Source organism: Pempheris klunzingeri, chromosome 20 (genome assembly GCF_042242105.1).
Source record: "Pempheris klunzingeri isolate RE-2024b chromosome 20, fPemKlu1.hap1, whole genome shotgun sequence".
In the NCBI taxonomy this organism is placed as follows: Eukaryota; Metazoa; Chordata; class Actinopteri; order Acropomatiformes; family Pempheridae; genus Pempheris; species Pempheris klunzingeri.
In genome coordinates, this window is record NC_092031.1 from 4,715,780 (window position 1) to 4,742,493 (window position 26,714).

The 26,714-nt window shown below is 41.0% G+C and overlaps 2 protein-coding genes across 4 annotated transcripts in view; both read left to right on the forward strand.

The window, feature by feature from the left end:
- Window positions 1–26,714, forward strand: part of mfsd13a (major facilitator superfamily domain containing 13A) — a 162,694-nt gene that overhangs the window by 50,226 nt on the left and 85,754 nt on the right. The window lies entirely within an intron of this gene.
- wnk4a (WNK lysine deficient protein kinase 4a) overlaps window positions 1–26,714 on the forward strand; it is a 42,455-nt gene that overhangs the window by 7,862 nt on the left and 7,879 nt on the right. For both annotated transcript variants that reach the window (XM_070851302.1, XM_070851303.1), the window contains exons 3-13: window positions 10,176–10,348; window positions 10,747–10,967; window positions 12,439–12,596; window positions 15,474–15,562; window positions 16,189–16,408; window positions 17,473–17,833; window positions 19,075–19,220; window positions 20,270–20,343; window positions 21,866–22,001; window positions 22,512–22,628; window positions 24,447–24,620. In XM_070851302.1, coding sequence (XP_070707403.1) covers window positions 10,176–10,348; window positions 10,747–10,967; window positions 12,439–12,596; window positions 15,474–15,562; window positions 16,189–16,408; window positions 17,473–17,833; window positions 19,075–19,220; window positions 20,270–20,343; window positions 21,866–22,001; window positions 22,512–22,628; window positions 24,447–24,620 — 1,869 coding nt within the window. The remainder of the gene's footprint in view (window positions 1–10,175; window positions 10,349–10,746; window positions 10,968–12,438; window positions 12,597–15,473; window positions 15,563–16,188; window positions 16,409–17,472; window positions 17,834–19,074; window positions 19,221–20,269; window positions 20,344–21,865; window positions 22,002–22,511; window positions 22,629–24,446; window positions 24,621–26,714) is intronic.

Sequence of the window (26,714 nt, forward strand, 5' to 3'; positions counted from 1 at the left end):
AGCAGCACAAAGCTTCCACACTGGGCTTACATGTAAGTCTGGCAGCCACAGACTGGGAACATCAAGTGGAAAAAACAGACTAGAAACTGGTTTTCTATCTGCCAGATGTAATGACTGAGCTATTGTACTTTTACATACTCAAGTGTGCAGCTGGCAGAAGCTCTGTTGCTGCTGAGTCACTGCTTTTATTTGGGTCCCACAGTAGATCAATTCTTCATGTGAGAGATTTCAGCAAGTGGTCCAAGTTTTCCAACTTTCTGTAATATTATTCTTGTGACCCATATTTTATGCATTACTAGCTCACTTGTTTTATATTTTTCAGATAGAGATGAAAAGATAGCCTGTTTCTCGACACCAGGCTTTGGAGATCCTTTTGAAAAACACCAGTATCCATTCCTCCGGAGGACTTTTTGTGTTTACAGTAATCACATTGGCTCTGTCTTTTAAAGGAGCACAAACACAGTGTATGTATCTATAACATATCTCTGCTGGGACTCGCCCTTAACTCTCAGATTAGCTCTTAATCCTCCGTCTGTCGATGCATATTAAAACTACTCTTCATAAAGATGATTCCAAACACACTTAAGACGTCTATACACGGTGCAGTAACAGCAATCTCGTGGGTTAATTGCATGTCACGCTGTGGGTCTAAAAAAAATCTCGGTCACAATCTGTGTCAGATAGAACAATATTAGCCTCATATTAACTCAGCGTTTACCCTGTGTACTGCACTGTAAGATGATGCCTCATATAAAAGATGACGTTCCCTTTTTATCATATACTTCAACAACTGTTTGTTTTAATTTGCGATTATATTGATATGCACTCTATGTTAAATAGACCAATAGATTAAGAAATTAATACACTGATTAGAATTAATCTTACAATATCATGTTAGTCAGTCACCATCATTATTTTGGTCGTCGCTGGATTTGTCTCTCAATATGATCCAGGACCACCACTTTGGGTTGATAAAGGGGCTGCAGCTATTGATTATGTCCCTCATTTGACCGGTTAATTGATCGAACTCTCACATGATCAGAAAATAATTGGTAAAAGTTCACCCTAATACCCCGGAGCTCACGCTGACATCACTAAATAGCTTGTTTTGTGTGACGAACAGTCCAGAACCCAAACATGATCAGAGAAGCCGGAACCAGCCTTTAGAAAAATAAGTTTTTAGTATTGACAGTGTGTGACTGTGTGGCCGTCGCTTTGGTGGAAAACACGTGTTCACCCTGCAGTCCTGCTTCCTAAACAAACCAAAGACCTCAAGTTTTAATAGCTGTTGGGGCTCTGAGGCCATAGTTGGTCAGGGAAAAGCCTGCTCCATGGGGTAACCTCTGGTCATTTCTGAACTGACCATGTGTGTCAGAGCGTGCAGGACGGAGGTGTCAGGAGTGTAAATGTGCTCTAAGTTGCCATGTGAGTCCTGGGATGAATCGGCCATTGGTGTACAGTAATGGCTCTGCCTGTTTTGGGTCCGGCACCTCGCAATACCCATCAACAAACACTGCAATGTGTTTTCTCAGTCAACAGAAAACATTAATTTGTGTTCCTCCCAGACTTGTCCCGTGCTGCCGTAGTTGATCTCAAACGTCTGTGGGTTTCTAAAATCAGTGCACACACTCAAACTCTCAAAATATTCTTCTTTTTAACTCTTTATTGGACAGAGTTGAGCAGTCAGCCAAGGATTCATGCATCTTTCATGTTGTTGCCTTCCTGTGACAAGGGCACTACTTGCATACCATCACTTCGTAAACTATATCCGGTCCAGCTTGCCAGAGGCACTTGATAGCACAACCTTGTTTGTCAGTGTAACACTATGCATCCCTCCTGCAGCGAGAGCTAAAGTGGAGTACGAGTAAACTAGTTTCCAAACAAGTTAAGTGTTTCATTTTGTTCAGTTTGCCAGACTTTCCCGAAAAACGGCTCTAAGAAACAAATCTTTTTTGGATTATGAAGTGACTAAAAGAATGTTTCAATTCAAGTGTGGTATTCAAGGATTTTTATCAGTTTTATAAAAAGCAATATTAAGAAAGACAGGATGGCCCAGAGATGAGAGCACCCTCTCCGCCTGCTGGCTGCTGCTCAGCCTGAGGTTGTAACAACATCAACAGGCTTTGCTCTAACGCCCTCCTGGTCAGATCTCACTCAAATAGTAAAATAGTATTTCACAGCAAAACTTAATATGTTTTCCAGCTTGGAGTACCAGGTGTGTGGAGCTGTCTGCATCATGACAGTTCAAACAGCGACAGCTTTGCTGTCAGCGGAAAATATTTGTTTAGATTGAATAGTTCAGTGTTGCCCAGCCTGGGGGTCAACGTACAGTATATTTCAGGGGGGGTGGAATGATCACAGACATGGAAACTGAAGAGGAAAACACTGATTTCTGAGCTCCTCTTAATAAAGTAGTAGTAGTAAAATAGGGAACGAATGAATAATTTACAAATCATGTATAAACATCTTGTAAGAACGACTTTTGTGTTGCCAGGTTTTAAGGTGTTTATTCTCCTCCAGCGTGACACTTTGTCATAAAGAAAACAACCTGTTTGACAGTTTACCTTCTGTTAAAGAGCTGCCAAACAAAAAATCCATTTATTAACAGCTAACATTTGTGACAACAGACTTGATTGATTGCTGTATGAAACCTACAAGCTTTTATTAATGGTGTACCATGTGAGTTATTTCAAAGCAGACTGGCTAAATACCTTTTTTCACAACTTGGCATCAATTACTGTTAATGGATTATAACTGATCAAAATTATAATAATTATAATTATTATTAAGTAAAGCCATAAGTTACAACTTCTAAACTCTGTAAGTCTTTAACAAAATGTTTATTTTTCGGACTAATAGTTAATACTAATTAACTAATACTAATACTAATGCTAATACTAATTCAGGCCTGTTGAACTTCACTGAAATGTAACAGTCTAGATGACAAAAGGTTTGGGAACCTTTGGCGAAGACCTTCTCGTACTTTTATTCTCCTTCTCCTGTTTGACAGATCCCATCTGCATGACACCCAAGTCGGCTTAAACAAACCATATAAACAAGTATGTGCAAATACTGTTTGGCCTGTAAAAAAGAAGATCTAAAGAATCTGTCCCAGACTGACGTACCTTTAAAACTTACCACATATCTGTTGAGGCCTGTGACCTGGACGATCACGGTGATAAATAAAATAATTAGGTAATTCTTGCAGTCAGACATTGGGAGTTCTGTGGCAACATCCGCTGACGTCAATGATTAGATAATATCTGTGTGCTACAAGGCTGCCATTAAAAGTGCCAGAGGTAATTGTGAAGTGGTTTGAACATTACAGCATTTTATGATTCATGGTCATATCACAAAGACAATTTACGTCCTTCATAGCAGATAATATTTGGCTGTAATAGCCCCCAGAATGCCTCTTTCTTAGGAGGTCCATACACAACACAAAGCCAAACAGTAGAAGATAAATATTTTTAGTATATTTTTAACTAAATGTGACCTCAAAAAGTATCAACATAAGAAATGACGTGAGCCCATCTGCATTAAAATATTTACAGATCAGTAACAGTAAGTGATCAGAGAGGCTCTCTGTTGTAAAGATGTGCTCACACAGATTATTGTTCATCGCTACTGCAGTTGGCTGGTCAGTTGACTCAGTGTAATCAGGTTTAAGAGCCCACAGGTTCGCCTTCGCCCTTTATAGCAGTAGAAGACGTAACTGTGACGGAGCATGACAGGCTGTTACATCCACTGTGCCAGTGTGCCGAACACAGAGTTTTCAATAACGGTCCTCAGTATGCAGCATGAGGAGCAGCTAAATGCATGCTGTTTATTAGTGGAAGAATCTCATGTGACACATTGTTTATTGAATTGTCACCCAGCTGCTCCATTATGTGCAGTAAGTCGCTAATAAACTGCAGTGAACACGAGCTGCTGCTGCCCCAGGTTTGCAGAAACAGTACAGACACCTCTCTTAAACTTTGGTCATCATTGAAAGTGTGTCATCATATTTGTACCAGATTGCCAAATCAACTTAGATAAAAGTCATCACGTTGATCCGAATGCTCTGCTGTATTTTTGCAGACAAAACTCATGCAGGCTGTTTCCTCCAGGCATCTTGTGATCCTGCCGTGGTTCACTCAGTTTACTAAAAAGGACAAAGTGTTTGCTCTATTCACACTCTTCTCTTTAAATGCCATTACACTGAGAGAACCGGCTGTATATTCTCCCCTCCAGCTCTTCAAAGCTTCCTTCCTTTGCACGGTTATTTGATCAGATTGGAGCAAGCATGTCCTCACGCCTCCATTTAAATTTGACCTGAGACAACTCAGAGGTCGGCTGAAAGTTGTCACAGGTCAAACGAGTCTTTACACCGAAGCCCACACAGAGCAAGTCACAAGAGATATTGTTTATGAATTATAGTCTATGTCCAGCCTGGGTAATTCCCTAAACATCTTACATATTCCTGTTTGCTGTGCTGACAATTCAGCCGTAGCAGTTTACAATTTAGGCATGTAATGGACAAGTACAAGCAGCTGTTAAATAAGTCTTTGTCATTTCCATAGTCACAACCTGCCGTGTGAGAGGCGCAGCAAAAGGCAACGATGCAGTGCTTATAAGTAAGAAGGAATGAGGTGGATCAGCCGCGTAGCGTGCAAAGAAAAGTTACTGTAAATGAGCAATACAAATCTCATGTTGAAAGGCAAGAGGATTATTTAAGAAGGGAGGCCTTAAAGGGCTGTGCTGTGAACACTGAGCAGTTTATAGAAAACTGAGGTTTTAGTGAGTCACTAAAAGCAAACATGAGACAGGTTAAAAGATGTTAAGAATAACAAAGTAAACAGAGTAAAGATACAAGATCTCCCAGCTCTCAGACAAATCAATCTTAGTCTGTGAGTGAAGGTGATGCAACACTTTCTGAGACTACTCATACTGGACAGCTCAGAGGACAACCATGTAGTTGTGCAGTACTGCAGGTATAGATCTGTATCTATAAGTAACGAGAAACAAGAGTACAAATAGGTTTGAGGTCATTAAAAAACAACACCTCTGGTCCAGAAACTTAATTTTCCAACTGTAAAATTTACCATACAGGTGTATTTTCATTGCAGTTATTTCAATTAATAAAGAATTATAAGGGATCTGTATCAAGAGTGTTTGTTTTCTGTATTTATAGAAAAAGAATCAAAAATAACCCCCAGTATCAGCCCTATGAATCCAGTATCGTTCAAGCTAAAAAATACTTTCATATCTAGAAAAAGTATCTAAACCAGATGAAAAAAAACGCTCTCTGGACAGACCACCTTTCACTATTGAGATACATGAGAGATAGCATAATCCTGCATCTCTTTTACTGGTGTAGGTAATTAGCTGGGCGCCACCGGTCAGGGCAGGTTGTTGGTGTGAGAGCAGCAGTCACAGGCGGGTTTGAGTCCTCAATCCTTATGAGATTAATGGCTAACCTCCCTCTGCCCGCTCCATTTACAGAACATGTCAGGTTTTCCTTGGAAAGAGCACACTGCCACCTCAGTTCTCACCTGCAAACACCTAAATGCAGCACTGTACCGGTGTAAGTGCCTACGTGCATGTTTATACTAAGTGTATGTCAGTCAAGAAGAGTTTGTCAGTCTCAGAGGAGTGAGGTCAGACCATTTTTTTTATTTCTTTTTGCCTTTGACCTCAATCCCAGAGCTTGGCGAGCCAGTCTTCACAGCCTCTGACGGGCAGGGGTTTGGTAAAGCCGCGCAGGTTCTCTCCTGCCTACTCAGCCATCAAAAGGTCTCTGTGAGCTCTGGTCTTTATCTGCAGGGCTTCTCATTGTCAGCATCTGAAGCACAGGAGTTACAGCCTGTTAACAGCTCTTTCAGAATGACAGGAAGAAGTGCGAAGGCTTAACCTTTAGTTCCTAAAAGGGTTCAAGCAGAAGTCAGAGGAGGTGGGAAAGTATACCTGATGAACAAAAAGTTACAGCTTGTTCTTTCACATGACAGAAACATTGTCTGTGTCTGCCTTGATTCCCCACTGTCTAGTTGCTGTTAATAGCTTTTCTTCAGCAGTCAATTAATCTTCATCTTATTTTGTCAGTTGATCAATTTCCCTGAGCTCAAGGTGACATCTTTTGTCCGACTAACAGCCCAAAACTCACTCACACTGTAGAGGCTGGAACTAATGAATGTTTGGCACTTTTTACTGACTTTTAAGTATTCGGTTTGCAATATTCTTTATTCTGTCTTTATTTTTCTTATTATCAACAAATCTAATTAAAAAGACCAAAAGCAATGATGAACTGATCCAACTAAAAAGACCAGAAACTATTAAAAACACATCAGTAAGCAGTAGTATTGCACTGGATGACATGTTCCTTCGTTACAACAAACATGGGCACTGTAGTTTATTCTGAGTTAATCCCCTTTACACTGTCCTGCCTTTGTATAAATACCAGAGCACCAAATGTCAATGTGTGTATTAATCCGCGACTGAAAATAGTCCCAAGTAAATTTACTCCTATTTAACTACCGTTTAATAAAAACTGTGGTGGCCAACTGTTTTAGGAAATGATTGAGTCTTGGAAAAAAAAGAAGCTATATATTTGTGACCTTTTTAAGGATTTACGTCTTCAGTAGGAATGAATGGGCTCGGGGCAGAGTGCCACTGACACGATGAGGAAACTACTGAGAGACGGACAAACAACACGTGTGTTGACAATACAAGAACTACAGAGTAACACGAGCCTTAGCTTTTCAATAAATAATCAAATATCTCAAGTGTTGAGGAATTTTCTGTCAGTTGACGTATCCATTCATTTCAGTCTTACACTTTGCCTCATTTGATATTCAACATGGATGAATAAATGTACTGAAACCCCTTCTAACCCTTAACACACATCCCTGCAGGCTATAAGTAGTATTAGTCAACCTCTTTTTCTAACTTGCCCTACTTTTCTCTCAGTATTTAGTCAACATATAGATACCGCAGTCTGTCCACACTGACTGGATGTTACCCAAACCCTGGCCAGACTTACTGTACATGAGTATAACATCGAGAACTCTTCATTCCTGTATTAAGCCACTGTGTCCACCACCTGGTTTGGAGCAAATGTTGTCTGACATGTTATGTCCATGTCCTGGTTGTCATAATAGGGGCGCTGACAGGGACTTCTTAATACCAGTGGCTCCTCTACCATCAACACTGCTTATGTAACTCAACTTATGTGGCACCAAGCCCAAGTATTTCCAGTCCCAGCTAGCGGACCCCCGACTCAACACACACACACACACACGCCTCCCAGCAGCTAAGAATAAAATATCCAGCTGGAAGAGATGACAGTATGAGAAAACTTTTAGCAGAGGCTCATTCACACACTCCTGAATCTAGACTGTTTCTATCTATATACTCTTTTGTCAGTTCAAGATGGAGATGGTTTGTCTTTGCAGCTCCCCCCTGCATCGCTTTCTCCACTGTTGCGCAATGTTTCCTGTCCAAAGAGGGGAGGGGGAAGAGAGAGGTGGGGGCAGACAGATGCACTCAAATATCCCGTTTAAAAGTTAGATATAAGCCTTGCACAGCTGTTAACAGAGGATTCCTTCATTGAGAAATACCAGAGGGCTTCTGACTGAATATAGAACTGTAATCGAAACACACCATAGTTTTTGTAACAGTGAAAGAAAGCATGTTTACTGGACCTTTCTCAGATTCATTATTGGCTGTCATGATGTCATAATGGTCAAACTGAAGCTTTACCCAGTGGTTGGTTTTCATTTCTGATACTAGTCACTAGTGTGTGTACTTACCTTATCCTGAAATTAGCCAGCACCAATAACAATGCAGTCAGATGACAGCATTGTGACAGATGACAGTGTGAACACAGCTCATATTTTTTGCTTTGCTGTTTCCATCTGTACTTAATTTTCCACTACATTTTACACCTTTTTGGCATTTTAAATGAGCAGTTCCTCAGTTTGGTTGTTTGAATTGAGGACAGGGTTTGATGAATCACATGAAATAAATCACTTCTCATCGGCTCCAGTTGGTCCAATCGTGCACATTTTACAAACAGTGTCGCTCTGATTTGCCACAGCAGGAGTTTTGCTTTTCCAAGAGCTCCTGTGAAGTTGCCAAACATCTGCATTTTGCAGTTTAGCTTTTTCCAATCCTGCTGTCCAGCATGCGAAGCTCTTGTAAATCCTACGGTTTGGTGTCACTGTCTCCGAGTGCTGCAGCTCACGCATGTTAGACTGACTGTGTGCTGCAATCAGGTGACTCTCCACATGAGACAACACTCGCTACACGGGGGGTCTGATGTTATCGCGCTTAGATACATAAATATCCAGATGCACATCAACCCATAAACCCACTGACTCACTCACTCTGGTTCAAACACACACTGCATACACACGCATTGTGACATTCGCTCCATAATTTGTGTCATGTTGCACATGTCTTTTGGGATTTAGTAGTCTCTAACAGGAATAAGCCTTCATGTCCACGACCACGTGTCCACATTTGTTGTCCGTAAAACTGCTGAGCGTCTGAAGCACAAATTAGATTAAAGTTGAACTGAAGTACTCAAAAGATGGATAGACATTTGTATGATTTAATAGTCTTTTTAATGAGATATTTTCCAGTTTTGCAAACCATTTAGTATTTCTGACAGAGGTCTTATACATGAGGAATAAGCTGTAGCCTGTGTTCACATCATAAGCTGATCATTATCGACTAAAAGCAAACCATTTGAGAAGTCAGAAGTCGCCTCTATGTCTTGCTTTTGAGCCAAGAGCCTCGTGTTTAAATTGTTGGTGTAATATGACAGTTTGACAGGTCACTGACGCAGGTAAAAAGGGTCTGACATTGTGTGACTTCAGACAATCTGTCTCCTGTGTTGATGCAGCGGCTCAGCGTTCCTCACTTACTGTGAGGAACCAGAGTGGAAGGAGGGAGAGAGAGAGAGAGAGAGAGAGAGAGTGGTGGTCAAGTTGATTGTAAGCATAAACATATGCAGAGCATTTTTCCCAGAAATCTGCCTCAATGCAGGATTCATGGTCCTGAAGTCTCCCAGGAGTTTTCCACTAACCACCCACCACAGGCAGAGTTACTCCCAACAGCAGCAAAATTGGGCCATTCATCCTAGAGGAAGCACAAAAATGTCTTTGTTCATCCAGCGTGATTGCAGTGTTTGGTTCAGTTTTACATGGATTTTGGAAACCTCCTCCTCCTCCTTAAATTTGTTAAGTCAGAGCTCCCCTTATTGGAAAATAGAAGTGATTATGTAATCTCAGGGTCACCCAGATGGATGAACTTGTGGTTTCCAGTCCCGCAGCAAGCTCATTAACTAAAGTAACAGTGATTTATCAAATTTGCCCCATGTATTTCCATGCTGTGTTTATTACTACCTGCTTATGTAACCATACATACCCCCCTGACAAGACCAGAGCTCTGCAGCTCAACTGTCAACATAAGTGGATTTTTATGCTTGACAAAACTGTCTCACCTCAAGGTCCATTTAGTCACAGCAGCGCAGCTTTCAATCATACCACATGACTGTCATCAGCAGATGCAGTTTGTCCTGTTGTTATTCAATTGTAGATGTTTAAAAGTCATCAGACTTAAATAAAACAGTCCCACCTTAAGGTCCGTTTATTAACTGCTGTGGAGTTTCTTCTTGATCAGGTTTTTGGAGTATACCACTTTGTGCATCATATCCTAGTTTTAGAAACCTGGAGAAGCCCTTTTATCCTGGTATTAAGAAGCCTGACTATGCAGCCTGCAGTACTCAGAAGACTGGGATACTGTAGATACTGAAGCAGGTGGTATCTGTGCAGGTGCATCCTGAACTCAAGTTGTGAGTAGTCAGTGAAACACATAAAAGTAGAGCAGTAGATGCAGCAGCGTTGTGAGTTCCTAGTACAGTTTCAGACCTCAGAATCGCTGTTTACATCTCAAATCAAATCAGTCTGGTGTTACAGTTCTTGATGATTATTTCCTCTAGTTTTAGAAACAACCAAGCCAATCACAGTTTTGTTAGAGAGGGTTCAGATCGAGGATGCCATATTGTAAAAATTAGCTACATTCACACAAAATAAGCACAGAAGAATGGTGATAAGCATGGATGAGATCAAAACCAGTTTAAGACTGAAAACCAGGATACTACCGCGCATGTAAACGTGTGGTTTTCTCTGCAGACACGTAAGCTGACCAAGGCAGAGCGACAGCGCTTTAGCGAGGAGGTGGAGATGCTGAAGGGCCTGCAGCACCCCAACATCGTCCGCTTCCACGACTCCTGGAAGTCAACGGTAAAGGGCCACAAGTGCATCATCCTGGTGACTGAACTCATGACCTCAGGCACGCTCAAAACGTGAGTGTCTCCATTCAACTTCCCCTTCAGCTGAAGTCATTCGAATTGAATTGAAGCAGTTTATTTCTTTGCTCTCTTTCTCTTTGTTAGGTGTTATATTTCTCAAACGGCGGATATACTTTTTTCCAAATAAAACTCTTCTCTTTCAGGGCAAAGTGGATTTTTGTGTCATGTTTGACAGCATCTCTTTTACCTTTAAAGCTAAGATAAAAGGTGCAGAATAAGGACCTCCACTTAGGATACAGTGTTCTGTGAGAGAACTCAGGAAACTAACTCACTTTAAAGCTTCCTCTTGGCTGTGAAAATAAGAGAAGATTTATTTTTGTGGCACTTTCACTTCTTTCACTGTTTTGATGTGTTTAGAATAGGATGTTTAGTCTTATCCTCTTTTGTTTTAGGTACTTGAAGAGGTTCAAGGAAATGAAGCTAAAGCTGCTGCAGCGCTGGAGTCGTCAGATCCTCAAAGGACTTCACTTCCTGCACACACGCACTCCTCCCATCATCCACCGGGACCTCAAGTGTGACAACATCTTCATCACCGGCCCCACCGGCTCTGTCAAGATCGGAGATCTGGGGCTGGCCACTCTCAAAAGTGCCTCTTTTGCGAAAAGTGTCATTGGTAAGTGTAAATTTGGTTCAGCTCACATAATTTACACAAATATCTCAGAGTGTATCACAAAGAAAATGCATCTACAATACAAATATGCTTTAAACTAGCAGTCTACAGCTATCTGTATGGGCTAATACATGCAAAATGCCAGCAATCTTGAAATGTAGAGGAACTGCAATGAAATTAAGTCTTAGTTTTCTCTTGCTTAAGTGTCTTGTAGTTTCTCCAGCTTGGATCCCTCCCTCTTTTCCCTGCACACAAGCAACCACGGATGCCTCTGTTTCAATTCCTGTCTGCATTTTTAAATGCTGCATCATTACTGAAATAACTTTTCATTTCAGTGGGAACTTGCCCTTCCCATCATGTACGTGCAGGGAGTGGCAGGCAGTTTAAAGACTTGTTGATACTTGACTGTTGTTGACAGTGACACTTGTTATTTGTAGAGTTGAATTAATCAAATCCAAATCAAACACTGTATGTTTAATTAGATTATAAAGAGGGGTTTTGCTGTGCTCAATAATTGGGAACCATGCAATATGTCAATAAGTGAGAAAAACAAGAAGCAAAGAAAGCATGGAAAATGAAAAAAGCCCTTCAGACTTTAGGCTTGTTTGAAATTAGTTAGAAATTTTCCACATAAACACCCAACCTAAAAGTATATTGATGCACATATTATGTTATGATTGATGATCTTTTAGTTTTGCATATGTTACCAGGACAGTTTAACCCTTCCCAAAGGAGAAACCTTATTTTTTAAAGCTGTACTAATTAGTATTTTTATATTAACAGCTTTGGTTCAGTCTTACCTCCCTCATAAGTGTCTCCAGCAGCAGGGAGGTATTTCACACAGATGAAGCTCTAATGAACACAGTGTACACTGCACCAAACAGCAGACAGATAAAGTTGGCAACTGGCTGGTGAACATAATGGAGCATTTTAGCTTCTTAAGAGTCAGATATTTCCCTCAGGAGCTGGTGTAGACCAAAAACGGAGCTAAAAGGAGACTGAACATTGGGCCTCATTCATCAGGTAGTCTGAAACACAAGTCTAAATGGATGCTGGGTGTGTAAATACGCCGCTGTTTGCCAACACATTTGTCATGTCAGGTTTATAAGATGATAATACAGCATGCCAGTGTCAGCTTGTTGTGCTGTGCCCAATGCAGGTTTAAGGTTTAGTTGTATACTCCGCCATGTTCTGTGTCAGGTTTATTTTCAACATGACAAGGACCACAATGACCAAAAAGATAAGAGTCTTATCAATCCATACATATAGTATATGTTTATATTCATGTTCCTTTTAATAGAACGAAGTAGGAAGTAGGTTTTATCATGCTGGTGTCCTTTTGGTGAAACAACACAACAGGTTAACTTTGCATGTACAGTAAGACTTACTGCAAACCTGATTTCTCTCCAGGGTCCATAAAGATTGAATTGAAACTGGATTTTTGATTGTCCTTCCTCGACCTTTACCTGTACAGGAACACCAGAATTCATGGCCCCAGAGATGTATGAAGAGAAGTACGACGAAGCGGTGGACGTCTACGCCTTTGGAATGTGCATCCTGGAGATGGCCACCTCCGAGTATCCGTACTCCGAGTGCCAAAACGCTGCCCAGATCTACCGCAAAGTCACCAGTGTGAGTAAAGGAAAGAGGAGGACCCCCTCATCCTTTAACTTGTGTTTAACATAATTGTCCACATGTGTTCACTTTCTTCCATGTGCACACTGGGATTAAAACCAAGAGGAACCAGGATATCTTGTGTATACGGCTGGATATCCTGAATCCTTGGAAAGAAGTGGGGCCCACATGGAATGAAAGCCCTGTTTAGTCTATTAAAGGCTCAGTTTTGTTCATTACAAGCTCAGTGCGTAGTAACATACCATAACTTGACCAATTTTCTGTTTTCAGCCTGTAATCGTGACGCAGATGTCTTGACTCACTGATTACCAGTGTATTTCCCAGGTGGAAGATCCTGTCTAACTGGTTCTGGCTGGCGCGTTCACTACAAGATTCACTTCAATGTTTGAATGGAAAACTGAAGTGAAATAGCAACATTTGCAAATATTTGGTCTGAAGTGCTTGTTAAGCCTTGCAAAAAAGATTTTAAAAAAGGTGCATAAGGAAAAAAAAATCTTTTTTTTGCATGGGATGATTTCTGTCTAAGGGCTTGAATCTCAGTGCCCACGAACAGAACATAAACTGATGTTGGATCCAGGTCATATCAGAAGATTTTATGCACACATAAACATGGGACTTTTTAGAATTAAAGACCAGAAGCAGTGTTTTGAGTTTTAAGACCGTAGCGTTGCAGCAGTGGCTTTAGACTGCTGTATTTCAAGCTAGGTGCCAAGCACAGCGATGACGCCACGGTGGGCAGCAGCAGGCGATGGTAGAATTATATGTTTTGGAAATTGTGCCTCACTCTTTAGTCCACAAAGAGGGCTGTTTCTGTCCTGCGTGTCGCATGTGCAAAGCAAACAGCGACTGACGGAGGCTGGAAAGTGAGAAAGCGACAATGCCAGCGAGTCAGAGTGGGTCTGGCTTCTCCTCAAATAAGACAACATAATAATGTTCCATGTGCAGTCAGAGAAGGTTACCCACGCAACAAGATTTAATAGAAATCATATTAGCTTTGCCTTTCGTCATTTGTTTATGCTTTGCATGTATGAGCAGAACAGACGACATCAGTTCGCTGGCTGTTAAATGCAAGCTTTCACTTATATGGCTGACTTGTATGTGAAATCATTTGCTATTTACGTGGCCTAGAATAAGAAATATAGCATATAAAAGGTAGAACAAATACAAATGTGGTAAGTTTCTCCATGTGGGTGGTCATGGAGTCTGCATGGCCAAAAGTATGTGGACACCCAAATGTTACACCCATCATTGTTAGCATCTTCGTCACAAACCTGAGCCTTTAATCTGCTGCTATAACTGCTTCTGAGAAGGCTTTCCACAAGATTTTGGATCCTGGCTGCAGGGATTTGCTCCCATTCAGCTCAGGCTGCAACTAATGATTATTTTCCTCATTAAGTGATAAATTGTTTGGTTTTTACACTGCCAGAAAATAGTGAAAAATGCACATCACATGTCCTGAGAGCCCAAATAGGCATATTCAAATGTCTTGTTTTGTCCAACCAACTGTCCAGAACTGATAGATTTTCACTTTAGTGTCATTAGCCCAAGAAAACAAGCAAATACTGGCATTTGAAAATCTAGCAATAGTGCATTTTTGCTCTAAAAAAGCCAGGTGATACCATTTCTTTGGGAACTTCTCTCTGTACAGGGACAGGAAAGGACCTGCTGCCACAAAGTTGGAAGCACACTGTTGTCTGAAATACTGCATGCTATAGCATTGATATTTTCTTTATTCAAAATAAACCTTGAAAAATAGCCCCTGACCAAAAATATGCAAAAGTACATATGCATGTGTGTCCGCATACTTTTGGCCATATGGTGTATTTTCCTCAGTGGACTCAAATCCATATTAAAGGAAACCACTTTTCTGCTTCTAAGACACAACTGTTCTTTATTCTTATCTTTGTACAAAACAATTGTTTTGGGATCATTAAATTAACAGTGTTAAAAATGTGACACGAAACAAAGTCAATGTAACGCCGGCTTATTTCTCAATATCTTATCTGCACCTCTGTCACTACAGGAAAGGAGCAGCATCCCAAATTAGATTTGGATTGAAGGAAAACAGATTTATTCTGAAGGTGCCTGTGAGGACACTGATTAAATTATGTAACACATCAGTATGCATAACAACAACAACAAAAGTCAAACAGAAAAAACAGGTTTTATTTTCTGTCCCACGGCTTTATGCTTTGTCTCATTTAAAAAGGAAGCAGAGGTATCTTGAGAAAATGATTTGTGGTGATAAGAAACAAGACAGCAGTCACTGTGTGACATGTCAGTTTAAAATGTGATAACGAAGTGTATCACTCAGACTTTTTCTGGTAAATCTAATTATTTGGCTGTTTTGACCTAACATTGGCTGGTTGCTTGGGTATCTGCAGGCCAAACATCTTTTTGACCTTGGTTCTTTGCATTCTTATCAGTGTTACAAGGGTGGGAGCTCTGCTGTAATCTGCATACAGTTTCATGATAGCATTTAGAAAAACTCAACTTATTTCATGTTAGTGAGTCGTCCTGCCTGAATATTTTCTGTCTTGAGTTAAGAAGCTCCAGCTGTCAGGAGTTAAAAAGCCCTTGAAGCATTGACTTGAGTGAAAAGAAGGAAGGAGTGCATCTTGGGTTTTTTCCATTTTCATGAGCCCTTGATGTTGCTCTTCCCTGGTGTTGACATGATCGCAGAGCCGAATGTCATGCAGGCTAGTGGCAGATGATTACGTTAAATGCAGTGCAGGTGGGAGTGGCTGTCACTGCTGAGTGATAAATGTACAAGGAAGAGGTCATTATTCTGTTTAAATCACCCCCTCTGGGACCCAATGATACAGTATGACACCTTACAGATGAAGTCAAACTCTCTTCTGATTGTTTTCACAGGGAATTAAACCTGACAGTTTCTACAAAGTCAAAGTCCCGGAGCTCAAGGAGATTATTGAGGGCTGCATCCGTATGGACAATGATGAAAGGTACAAGTGAAACATACACTGTGGCCAACAATGATAAAATAACAACAGACATAAATTATGTTCTTTTTGATCTGTATAAATTGGACTATTGATTTCTATTCTATTTTTTTTTTTATTCCTGTTTTTTGTTTGATTTGGTGCAGTTTTCATGCTGCCTAACATTATATTCTTGAGTAGCATCTGCAGAGAGTAAGAAAAGGACTAAAATGTTTAATTGGGGGGAAAAAGGTATTAAGTAGTGACTCAAGTCGGCATGATAAAAGGGCTGACATGGTCTCTACAGTATTGATTTGGTCGTATTGATGTGGTCTTTTTGTAGGTGAACATGTGAATATGAGGGGAAAAAATCAGGATAATGTGAAATCGTGTTTTGCAACCCTTTAATATCAGCAGAACATGTTCTTTAAAGTGACATTTGCCATCATTTTTATAGGCCTAACTTACCCCATGGGGCTGTTTATAAGGCCAATCAGAACCTGCTGCAGGATGCAAATACATTCCTCAAAGCTGAAGTTATCTGTGTACTTAATGAGGGATAAATGATATAACATAAACTGCAAACCAGTCCTTTAAGTTGCCAGAGTGTCTAAAAGCAGATGACAGCAGATTTTCTTCCTTGACTGCAGGTATACCATTCAGGACCTCCTGAATCACCCCTTCTTCCAGGAGAACAACGGCGTGCACGTGGAGCTGGCAGAAGAGGACGACATGGTGAAGTCGGGCCTGAAGCTGTGGCTGCGCATGGACGACACCAAGAAGCTTCACGGGAAGTACAAAGACAACAACGCCATCGAGTTCCTGTTTGAGCTCTACAAAGACGTGCCTGAGGAGGTGTCTCAGGAGATGGTAGGCCGACACACAAAGACAGTATGGGAGGTCGGCCTTTACCGACCCAGTTTGTAGCAGCCATTAGTGAGGAAATTGAGTAATTGATCCCAGATGAGCAGATGCAAGTGACTTCAACTAGCCCCCACATGCTCTCTTTATCCTGAACTTGATTCATGATAATAGCTTCTTATAGGTTTTCTGCTGAAATACTGCCTGAAAATAGAGTTGCTATTGACCCCAGCTATAGCAATGATATTTGCAGATCAAAAGACAGTTTCAAGCTGATATGTTAACTTTTGAATAATCTTTTATTTTGAATAAACCTCCAGAAATTAGATGCAGACATTATTAGTGAAATGGAAATTTCTCTTTAAGTTATCTGTCTTTTAACACTTGACCCCAAACAGGGAAAGCAGCCCCGCTAATGAATCCCGGCATCACCATGCTTCTTCTACAGTTCTGTTATGACAGCAGAAATCCGCTCCAGCACATAACAAGCAAACCTTGCAGAGTGTGTCAAGGGCACGGCTCAACATTTAATCATCAGTGGTTCGAAATGTGAGAGCGTGTCTCAGGAAGCAGCCGGGGTCACGTCTTTAATAATATAATGGCTCTCTTGCTTGTTACGAAACAGGCCCTTATGTCCTCCAGATCCACCTCTGTAGAGGTCACTTTTAATGAAAATGTAAGCCACAATTCCTTACTTGTTTACCTCTTTGTGGTAGTTTTCATCAAGATCAAATTTGGTATCAGCAGGGGACATCTAGTCCTGCCGATCTGCTGTAATCTGACTATGTGTTGAGAGGCAGGTTCGGACTGAGTGTCCCACTCTGCTGGACTGGGTGTCACAAGAGGCCGTGCAAGACTCCAAACTGACAGAGGAATACAGCCAATGTGCATTGGCTTCACAAAACAAACACTGCTTGTACAAAAGCTTTTGTCACATCAAAGGACTGACTGTTGATGTCACAGCTTGCAGACCTGCGTACATTGTCTACATAATGCAGCAGCACACCGTGGACCGTGACTTATACACATGTGTTCGTGTTGTGCCCTGACCATCTGTGTGTGTTGTTATGCAGGTCGTGCTAGGCTTCGTGTGTGAGGCAGACTTCAAGCTCGTGGCCAAGGCCATACGGGACAGGGTGACGTCCATCAAGCGGCAGAGGGAGAAGCTGAGGCGGCAGGCAGAGGAGAAGAAGAAGAAGCTAGAACAAGAGGCCATAGAAGAAGAACAAGAGATTCAGCTGTCTTTACCTAAAGTCTGTGACGTTGTTGCAGCAGAGTCCCCCACTCCGGCCCTGACACCTCCGGCACCCATTATGTCCCCCGTCACCAGCTCTGTGGACTCTGGCCTCAGCTCCAACTACCCTACAGAGCCGGAGGAGCCCGAGGCAGACCAGCACTTCCATATCCGCCACAACAGCCTGTCCTCTGCTAACTGTGAGCAGCTTAATGTAACATCCAATTTCATGAAAAGTTTATAGGCTGTCTCCATCTGTGGTGATTTTAATGTTTTCAGTTCAAGTATGAGGTTTGCAACCTTTTTGGATCATTAAACACTCATCAATTATAGTGTTAGATCAGTTTTAGTGCCACCAGCTTTAAAACAAAGATGTTTCGCTTACAGTACTGATGATATATAACGACAAAATTCGACAAAAACTCGACAGCAGTGCTTGAATCCAAACAGCTCTATACAAGTGCTTACATTTCTAGTGCAGTAACTTTTATAGATTAATGAATGTTTACAATAAGTACATTTTAAATTAAACAGCTGTGGTTTTGCATCATTATTATGAAGTCGAACAGTATAAAACATATATTTTACATATACATATATTTAAAAAAACAGCCAAATCAGCTAAATGTGTTCACTACACAGAATTTCCCTTTTCAAAGCACTAAAAATAATACATTATTGAATTACTGTTACTGATGTGTTCACATGTAAGAAGCATTTTAATGTTGAAATTAGTCATGAAGGAGCAAATCTTGCATACTTGATACATATTTAATCTATAACAGTCCATCATATTGTATAAATTGATCATGTCAAATAAATAAATTGAGTAAAAAGCACAATATAAGAAGCATAAGATTATAATACTCTTGGAAAGTGCCTTAAAATAGCATTTGGTCACATTCCACCACTGTTTGAAACCTACTGCACACATGTGCATCAGACCCACAGTCACAGGGAAACGTTTGACCTCTCAGTTTGATTTGTTATGAGTTCTGGTCAAGATCTCGTCGTAAACAGTGGAGGCGAATGTTTTTCGCTACATTAGCTGTACAACTGTACTGAATAGAAAGCTGTTAGCGCTCTGAGCACATGGGAGGCATACAGTGAAATGTGAAACTGTGGACGACTGAATTATTCAGTCCCTGTAAGTCCCATGGTGTGTGAGCGTCCGTGCTGTGCTGTAGTTATTGAATATTTCTCAGTTTTTATCAAACACAACAGCCTAAATGTCCTTTTTGGTGGTCTTAGTGAGGTGGTCTGAATAAACTCAACATCTCCTCTGAAGCTAATCCACAGTGAAGTTTTTATTGTGTACATGTTTGTGTGTGTGTTTGTCTCAGTCTGGGGTCTTTGGATGTGTGTGAGCAATACATTGTGTGTCAGTTAGTCAAGCCGCGGTTGGTCACATGCTAATGGCTTATGTCTTTTGTTTAAACAGCTGACTGCGAGACGGACGGCTATCTGAGCTCCTCTGGGCTCCAGGATCCGCTGGAGGCCGGCAGCTTCAACACGACCCCTCCTACCACTCACACTGATGCACCGACTGCAAACGGTTTCCCCATCCCAGCCCTCCGCTTCCCCTCGGTGAGTGGCCCCTATAAAGGACTTGCTATTAAAGTGGAGAGCGCAGGGGGTCGGAGGTGGGAAGGATGACTGTCAAGACGGTACAAGACCTCCTTCATCAACATTACTCAATCTAATGCAGTGCTGACGAGATGATGAGACTTGCGCAAATAAAAAAAAGTCTTCATCAGCAAATGAGGCAACAAATAACTCATGAAGGAATAGCTGGTAAATGATTCCTTAACAGTTCTAAATCAGTATCTATCGTAGATCATTTTTAGTTACCTGACAACAAATTTAATTAGCAAAATGGAAGATTTGCTGACTGATTTATTGGAAACTGCCCATAATTTTGTGTAACAGCTGACCAATAAATCTGCAGCAATACATTAATTATATTCCTACTAATTAATAAAATGGAGCGTCTATTCGCATGTGGATGAAAATAGCCAGATGGCCACAGTTCGGCTATTAAGATCTGATCTGGTTGACGGGGGTTTGGTGGCTGAATAGTTTAGTTACAGGCTTATCACTGGGATCTTATGTGAGAACAGTAAATCACATTCATTTATTTGTAGATTTAGTCACCTTATATATTTCAGTTTTCTTTTTCTATCATTATACATTTTGAGGCAATTCACTCTGAGGCCAAATTTCATGGCAATCCATGCAATAGTTGTCAAGACATTTCACTCAAAATCCAAAATGACAACCTCGAGGTGCTAGAGAACAAGGCAAAGTCAGAGGGTTTCATCCTCTGGGGACAATGAAAACCTATACACACTGTCAATGGCAATCTATCTAATAGTTTAATTAATAACTAGTAATTTAGTGTGGACCAATGTGGACCAGCAGAACAGGATTGTCATGGTTACTTGATACATAAGTAATGCCCCTTTAAGAAAACCTAAACATTTTGTGTTGACATAACTGGACTTTATGTACTTTGAATTCAGGATTATGAAAATGTTTCCTGGCTACTATCTTGTATTAAAGCCTCAAAAGAAAAAGAATCACTTGAAAGTCTTTATCCATGTTCTTCTCCCCACATCCCTTTTTTCTTTTTCTAGAGTATTGCAGTATCCAACAACATAGAACATGGAAACTCAGGGTCCCCGAGTGGCTTCAACTCCCCTGTGGACAGGTACCATTTTTTCCTCCTCATTCTGTTCTTTTTTTAACTTCAGAGGTACAACAGAGTTCAATAGTTTCTTCTTTATTTAAGTCAGGCAGCTGAAAATCAATGTGAATCTAGCAGAAATGTCTGCTCTTCCCCGAGTAACTCCTCCTCCTCCACATCTGTGGGGCTGCGACAACAAGCCTGAAGCAATCAACAGGCTCGTCTGTGTTTTTATTGCAGTGAGGCAGAATGGACCCTTGCAGGTTTCTGGGTCTCAGATGTTGTGGGGGTCCTGTTTTCCATGTTGGTGGGATGTTGAGGAGAAAGCAGCTTTACTCTTGGCATGAGACCCGACAGCACATGATAGATTGTGTGTGTGTGTATGTGTGTTTCTGTTCAGAGACTATAATGTGACTTTCATAATCAATGTATCTCTTGGTTATTTTTTGGATTCATCATTTAATCTTTTAGTCTTTCGTCATTCATTTTACCAAGAATGAAAAGTGCAGTTTACTGTGGCTCAAGGTGACATCTTCAAATTCCTTGTTTTGTCAGGCCATCAGTTCAAAACAGAACTTTTTCTAAAATTCATATGTATGTATTTAGTAAAACATTTGTTGTATATTAATGTGGAATTTGAAGTATTACAGTGTTATAACAGAACAAATGTAGATTGTCAAAGGATTGTATAGTCCGCTTAGTTTGTCTTGAGTGATTGGCAGTTTATCTGACCTCCATAGTGCAGTGAAACAAATGTCAAGTCTAGTTGAGTATTTAGTTTCACAACACTCTATGAATGCACTGTTTAGGATCCAAAACATGCTCTCAGTTGCTTAATTCTTCCTCTGAGAAAAGGATTAGCGATGAGCAGGACTGCTTTTCCCCACAAAACATTTGCGGAATTATTTGCAACATCAACACAAATGTTTAATCTTATTTTCGTCTAATTTCCATGTACTTAGTGTTTAAAGGTGAAAACAGGCTCTACTTTGAACTACAATTACCCGTGAGGTGGAGGTTTCTAAATAGAGATAGGCAGACGCTGCCAACCAGCAGGCCTGTAAATGTTTGCAGCCTGTGGATGGAGGGGAGTCTGTGACCACAGTCATCCAAAAAGACCCAGGAGACGCAATTAGCTGAACCAAAGCTTTTTATAAAACACGCTTAATGTTCTGCAGTTCTCTGAAACCTAAAACTCACTCATTGTGTAGATTCGGCAGATCACATGGACGTTTTTGCTTCCTCTGGGTGAACTCCAGCTTCGTATAGACTCTGACCAGGCCTCATTAATCTGTATTGTTTAACTCTGCTGTTTACACCCAAGAGACATGCCACTGTAACACATCAAGACTTTATTTGACACTTAAGAGTGCTGTTTATTATTATGTGGGATGGCAAGATAATCAACCACAATCAATTCCTTTCACGCTTCTGTTGAAGACGATTCATTAACTTTGACTTGATTACTGTATGAGGAATTTTCAGTGGCTTTTTTGGGGCACTGGCATTTCCTAACAAGAAGCATGTATAATTTATGTCTTTGCAGCTACGCCTCCGATGTGACTTCAGGCTTGAGTGACGGCTACGAGGGCCTATCAGAGAAGAACGAGAAAACTGCTGCGAGGCGAACTGCTGGGAAGCTGTTCAGGAGGAGGGCGCGTTCAAGGCTGCGTATTACAGGGGTACAATAAATCTAAAGTTTTGTTTAATTACAACACTGCGAATACACTTCAGCACATCGTAAACAAATGAATCAGCCAGCTGGATTGAAAAATCCTGAAGAAGAATGACTGAATTAGCAGAATTATTTTATATATGAGGGAGCGGCGAAACTCCACCCTGATTGTGTAATGTTATCAGTTGCTGTGTTGTTCTTCCCCCAGCAACCGCAGTGCATTTCTCCTCTGATCAGGACACTCTGTGGTCTTTTAATGAGCGTGGTTGGACTGGAGGCAGAGACAAACAGATCATGCGTAACCACATGTGCATACAATGGTCCAAAGAGTGGACGGCACAAAACATACAGAAACACGCTGTGTTTTACAGTAGACTCACACACATGTTCATACAACTACATGTTTGCTCACTCACACACAAAATATCATATTGTTCCTCCGGTGTTTAACTTTGCTCAGTGGTTCAGAGGGTAAACAGACGCCGTTCATTACCATTGATCCTGTCTGTTTCTGCAGCTCTCCGATAAAGTGGACCGGGTGGTGGAGTGTCAGCTGCAGACACACAATGACAAGATGGTGACCTTCAAATTTGACCTGGATGGAGATAACCCTGAAGACATCGCTGCTGTCATGGTGAGTCATTGCTGGTCCTCAGTCTCTGGCTGAGCAACGATCAACGAACAGGTTCATATTCAGAAAGTCAATAACGGAACACTTGGATCTTTTTCTTTTGTTTTCATGTCAGTTATTTACTTAATCTGTGAATGGTACTGTATTCTTGTAAAATTCGGCTTTCCACTATTGATTAGATTTTGTTGATGATTCTGTGATATCCACCATCCACCAAGGAAATGCTGGAAAAACACTAATAAATTCATCTCAGCATACGGACTCATTACTATCCATAATACAGAAACATACAGTAGCAAAAAAACCCTGAATGTGCTAAATGCTAATTTTTATTGATTCTGAATTGACTTTTCATTTGGAAGGGCAGGAAAGTGTTATGTCTTCTTTCAAATGTTACATAATCTAAATTTTAGATGAGGTGATGAACCCTGGGGTTGGACCAGTGGTTGACAGTCATCGACCACTGAACTCTCTACTATAACAACATTGTGATTTAACATGGGTTTGAACATTTCTCAGACTGTAAACATCATAAAGCTTCCATGAGGAACAAGCTGATACAGAATCAGCTGCTTATGATAACTATCAGACAGTGTAGAATAAGACTTTTTTCAACCTTAAAGTCACCCAAGGTGAAAGGAAGGAGATGTTAAGCGTTAACAATGGAAATAATCAGTCTTTGTTGGACACTGAACCCCACAGAGCTGTCTAGGATGTGTACAGAAATAAATAATCACACTGAGTGAGCTGATAAGTCTGACAGATACCTCTATCTCAACTTGGACGTACACATGATTCATCCCACTTCCAGTTAACAGCCTTTTGTTTGTCGATCCCTAACTCTGACTGATAGTATATCTCACTTTCTGTGAAGTATGTGACGCAGGTAAGCGGCCCCATCCCCCTGTTATTGTCTTTAAGCTTCATTAGAGGCTGGAGCGTGGAGAGGTGGTGCACAAACACGAGCCTGTGCGAGCACGGCGTGATGAGGCAGCATGTGCAGAAGCACTTTTTGTTCACTGAACATACTGTTTTCCTGACTCTTAAAACACAGTGGGCTTTTGTTTACCGAGCCTTGGCGCAGCAAGGGGTGCCTGGCATCACAACAGCCCCCGTGGTTCTCAGTACAAGGGTTTAAATGAGCTGAATTATGCCACGCTGACAGGAAACGGTCACCACGCCCCAACCCACAATTCACAGCAACACTCAAAACTGCATGAATATGCAAAACTCAAAACCTCCTCTAACAGACTACTGTATTGTGGATTCACACCAGATGATTGATGCATTTTTTCCAAAGAATAAGCATTAGCTGAGGCTTGGTGGGTGTGTGTTTGGGTGGGTGGGTAGATTTCATGGATGGACACACAAATAGGCAATAAGGACGTCTTGTAACCTTAGAAGCATTTTTCCTTCTGTCTTTCCCCTCATGGTGGAGGACAGTAAATGAGTAACTTTACCCAAGTGCTTATATTTGGTTTTGAGGTACTTTTACTTACCTTTTCTTCTACTCCACTACTTCTACTTCTGCTTCTACTCTACTCTACAATTTGGTGTGAAATATAGTACTTTTTTTACAAGTTTATATAAAGTCGATCAAATTAGTGGCATATTAAACAACTAAATCAATAAAAGGTTAACACTCACAAGAGACATTTTTCTTTTACTTTTGATACTTTAAGCACACTGAGCTGATAACACCTGTGTTCTACTACTTGGATTTAAAAGGCCAGACGTACTTGCAATAATAGAGTTTTTCACATTGTGATATTGCTACTTTTATCTGAATACATCTTCCGTCATTGTCATTTTGTCTTTAAGGTGCACAATGAGTTTATCCTGCCATCAGAGAAGGAGGGCTTCATCCACCGCATGGGTGACATCATCAAACGGGCCGAGTCTCTGATGGCCAAAGGGCAGCCGACCCACTCCAGCGGTCACCGACTTGCCCAGCCTGCTTTCCACAGCGGGGTTAACTCATTGTCTTCCTCACAGGTCAGCTGCAGCAAATGCTCCTTTTCCAATAATCCACAGCACTGGTAGCTGAGAACAAAGTCTGATTTACTGTGTTGTCTGATCATCATAAATTACTTCAGGTGTCCAGCTTTGCTTATCTAATGCAGACCCATAAATCTGGTGCAAATGGAGAGCGAGAGCAGTGCTTCCTACACAGGAAATAAATAAAAAAATCTCAGTGGAGTGCTTTCCTCACTGTCCACAGTCCTCCTGAGGCTTGCCCTTAAAGATAGTAGGTTAAGTGTTTTCTAAAGCCACCTGAGGCAGAGCTTTCATTTAGAGTGATGTGACTAAAAGCACTAATGCCATAAAACCATGTGATTTGTGGAAACGTACCCCGTACCTTCTTTTTTTTTTTTCTTCACATGTATTTGTTCCCACAACCTCAAAGCCTTTCCAGTGCGTAGACCGTAATGAACTTTCCAGCATATCTGCCCACATTGAATGGGTAAAATAATTTATGCTTGGATTCATTAAGCCTTTCTGAATCAAGATTCTGTGAAACTGTAAAATGAAGACTTCCAGGAATAAAAAAAAAAAAGAGTTATTAGGAGCAGTGCCACCCTGTACAAGATATGACCTCATGCCTAATCAGGTACAGGTTGTCTGCTGGAAAGGAAAAGAAGTGTCTGTTCTGCCAGTATATGTTCCACTCTGTAGCAAAAGAGAACAAAATCTCCTTGTGCCCACTAGTTAAAATGATCAAAGATGTTCATAAATGATTGAGAAAAGAATATTGTGGTTTCATGTAGGACAAGGGACAAGTAAGAGCAGTAAACATCTACCGCCAACTATCAACCTTGTTCACCATGTTTCCGACCTCCCTGGCTACATAATTACCCTGAACCACTGCGGACAAATCTCTCCTGGCTCCACTCCAGTGCCTGATTAAAAACACTGCATGGACCACATCCCGCAAGAAGCATGTTGGCTGCTCTCCCCAGCACTGTCCAGCCAAAAACCGGACCAAGCTAGTTAAGGAAGGAACCCCAGAAGCCCAGAAACACATCTGTTTATCTCTGCTCTCTTGCTGTTGTAGCTCTGAGGCAGGGTGCTATTCTGAGAGTTTTGGGAAGAGACGCTGTGTATAAATGGACTGTGATTCCCTGGAAAGCCCTACTTGTCTAGCTGTTGCTAGTTTCCTCTATGCACCCCTTGAAGAGCAAGACTATTTGTCTGCAGCCATGCTGGCAGCTCTGTGAGGCTGAACATCAGTTCTTTGAGCTAAAAACTATCAACATGCATGATGTGAAGCAGGGATACTGTTGTTTTTGCAGATGGAGACCGATTATAGCAGCCAGTTTTCCAGATTATGAAGGTTAAATGACCCTCCATAAAATGCAAAAAGATGTAATGATTGTTATATTTACTGGTCAGTAAAATTGGATTTATTATGGGAACAGCTCTTTCCAAATTAACAGTCCATGTTTTACAGCTGGCTCAGTATTAGCTTTATTGTCCACTTAATACATGCTGCACAATACTGATGAGCTATGTGTGCTTGTATATCAATAGGTCAAGGAATCAGGGTCACCTGGAATATCCAGTGTTTTAGTTCACAAGCTGAGAAAACAGTTGTGTGACGTCTTTTGTAGTTTGGGAGAAGCTTTGTCAATTCTGACAAACCCAACAGAAATCGTCTGCATGGACTCATGCAGCCTGCATAAGACATGGAGTCTAATCAAAGACACTAACACGTTGCATGCTAGTAAATTGCATTGTGGGAAGTGTAGTTGTGGAGATTGACCCGTATTGGGGACTTCAGTTTGTGATAACATTTCTGATAAATATCACCTCTTCTGCATCGGTTTTGTCGATTCTGTTTTTTGTACATCTGTGTCTCAGATGTCCAACACTGTTGTGGGAGTGAAGTGTAGAAGAGTCTTTCAAAGTCATTTAAGCTGCCTCAGGCATGATGTTTGTAACGCTACAGGAGAGAACACGACACTCTACCCACCAATTAGTGCTGGTGATCAGATCTGAAGTGGTTTTATACCGTAGCTGAATCGTATCATGGTTAGAGAGTCACCTGTCAACTCAACTACACATACTCTTTTTGTCAGCGATGAATAG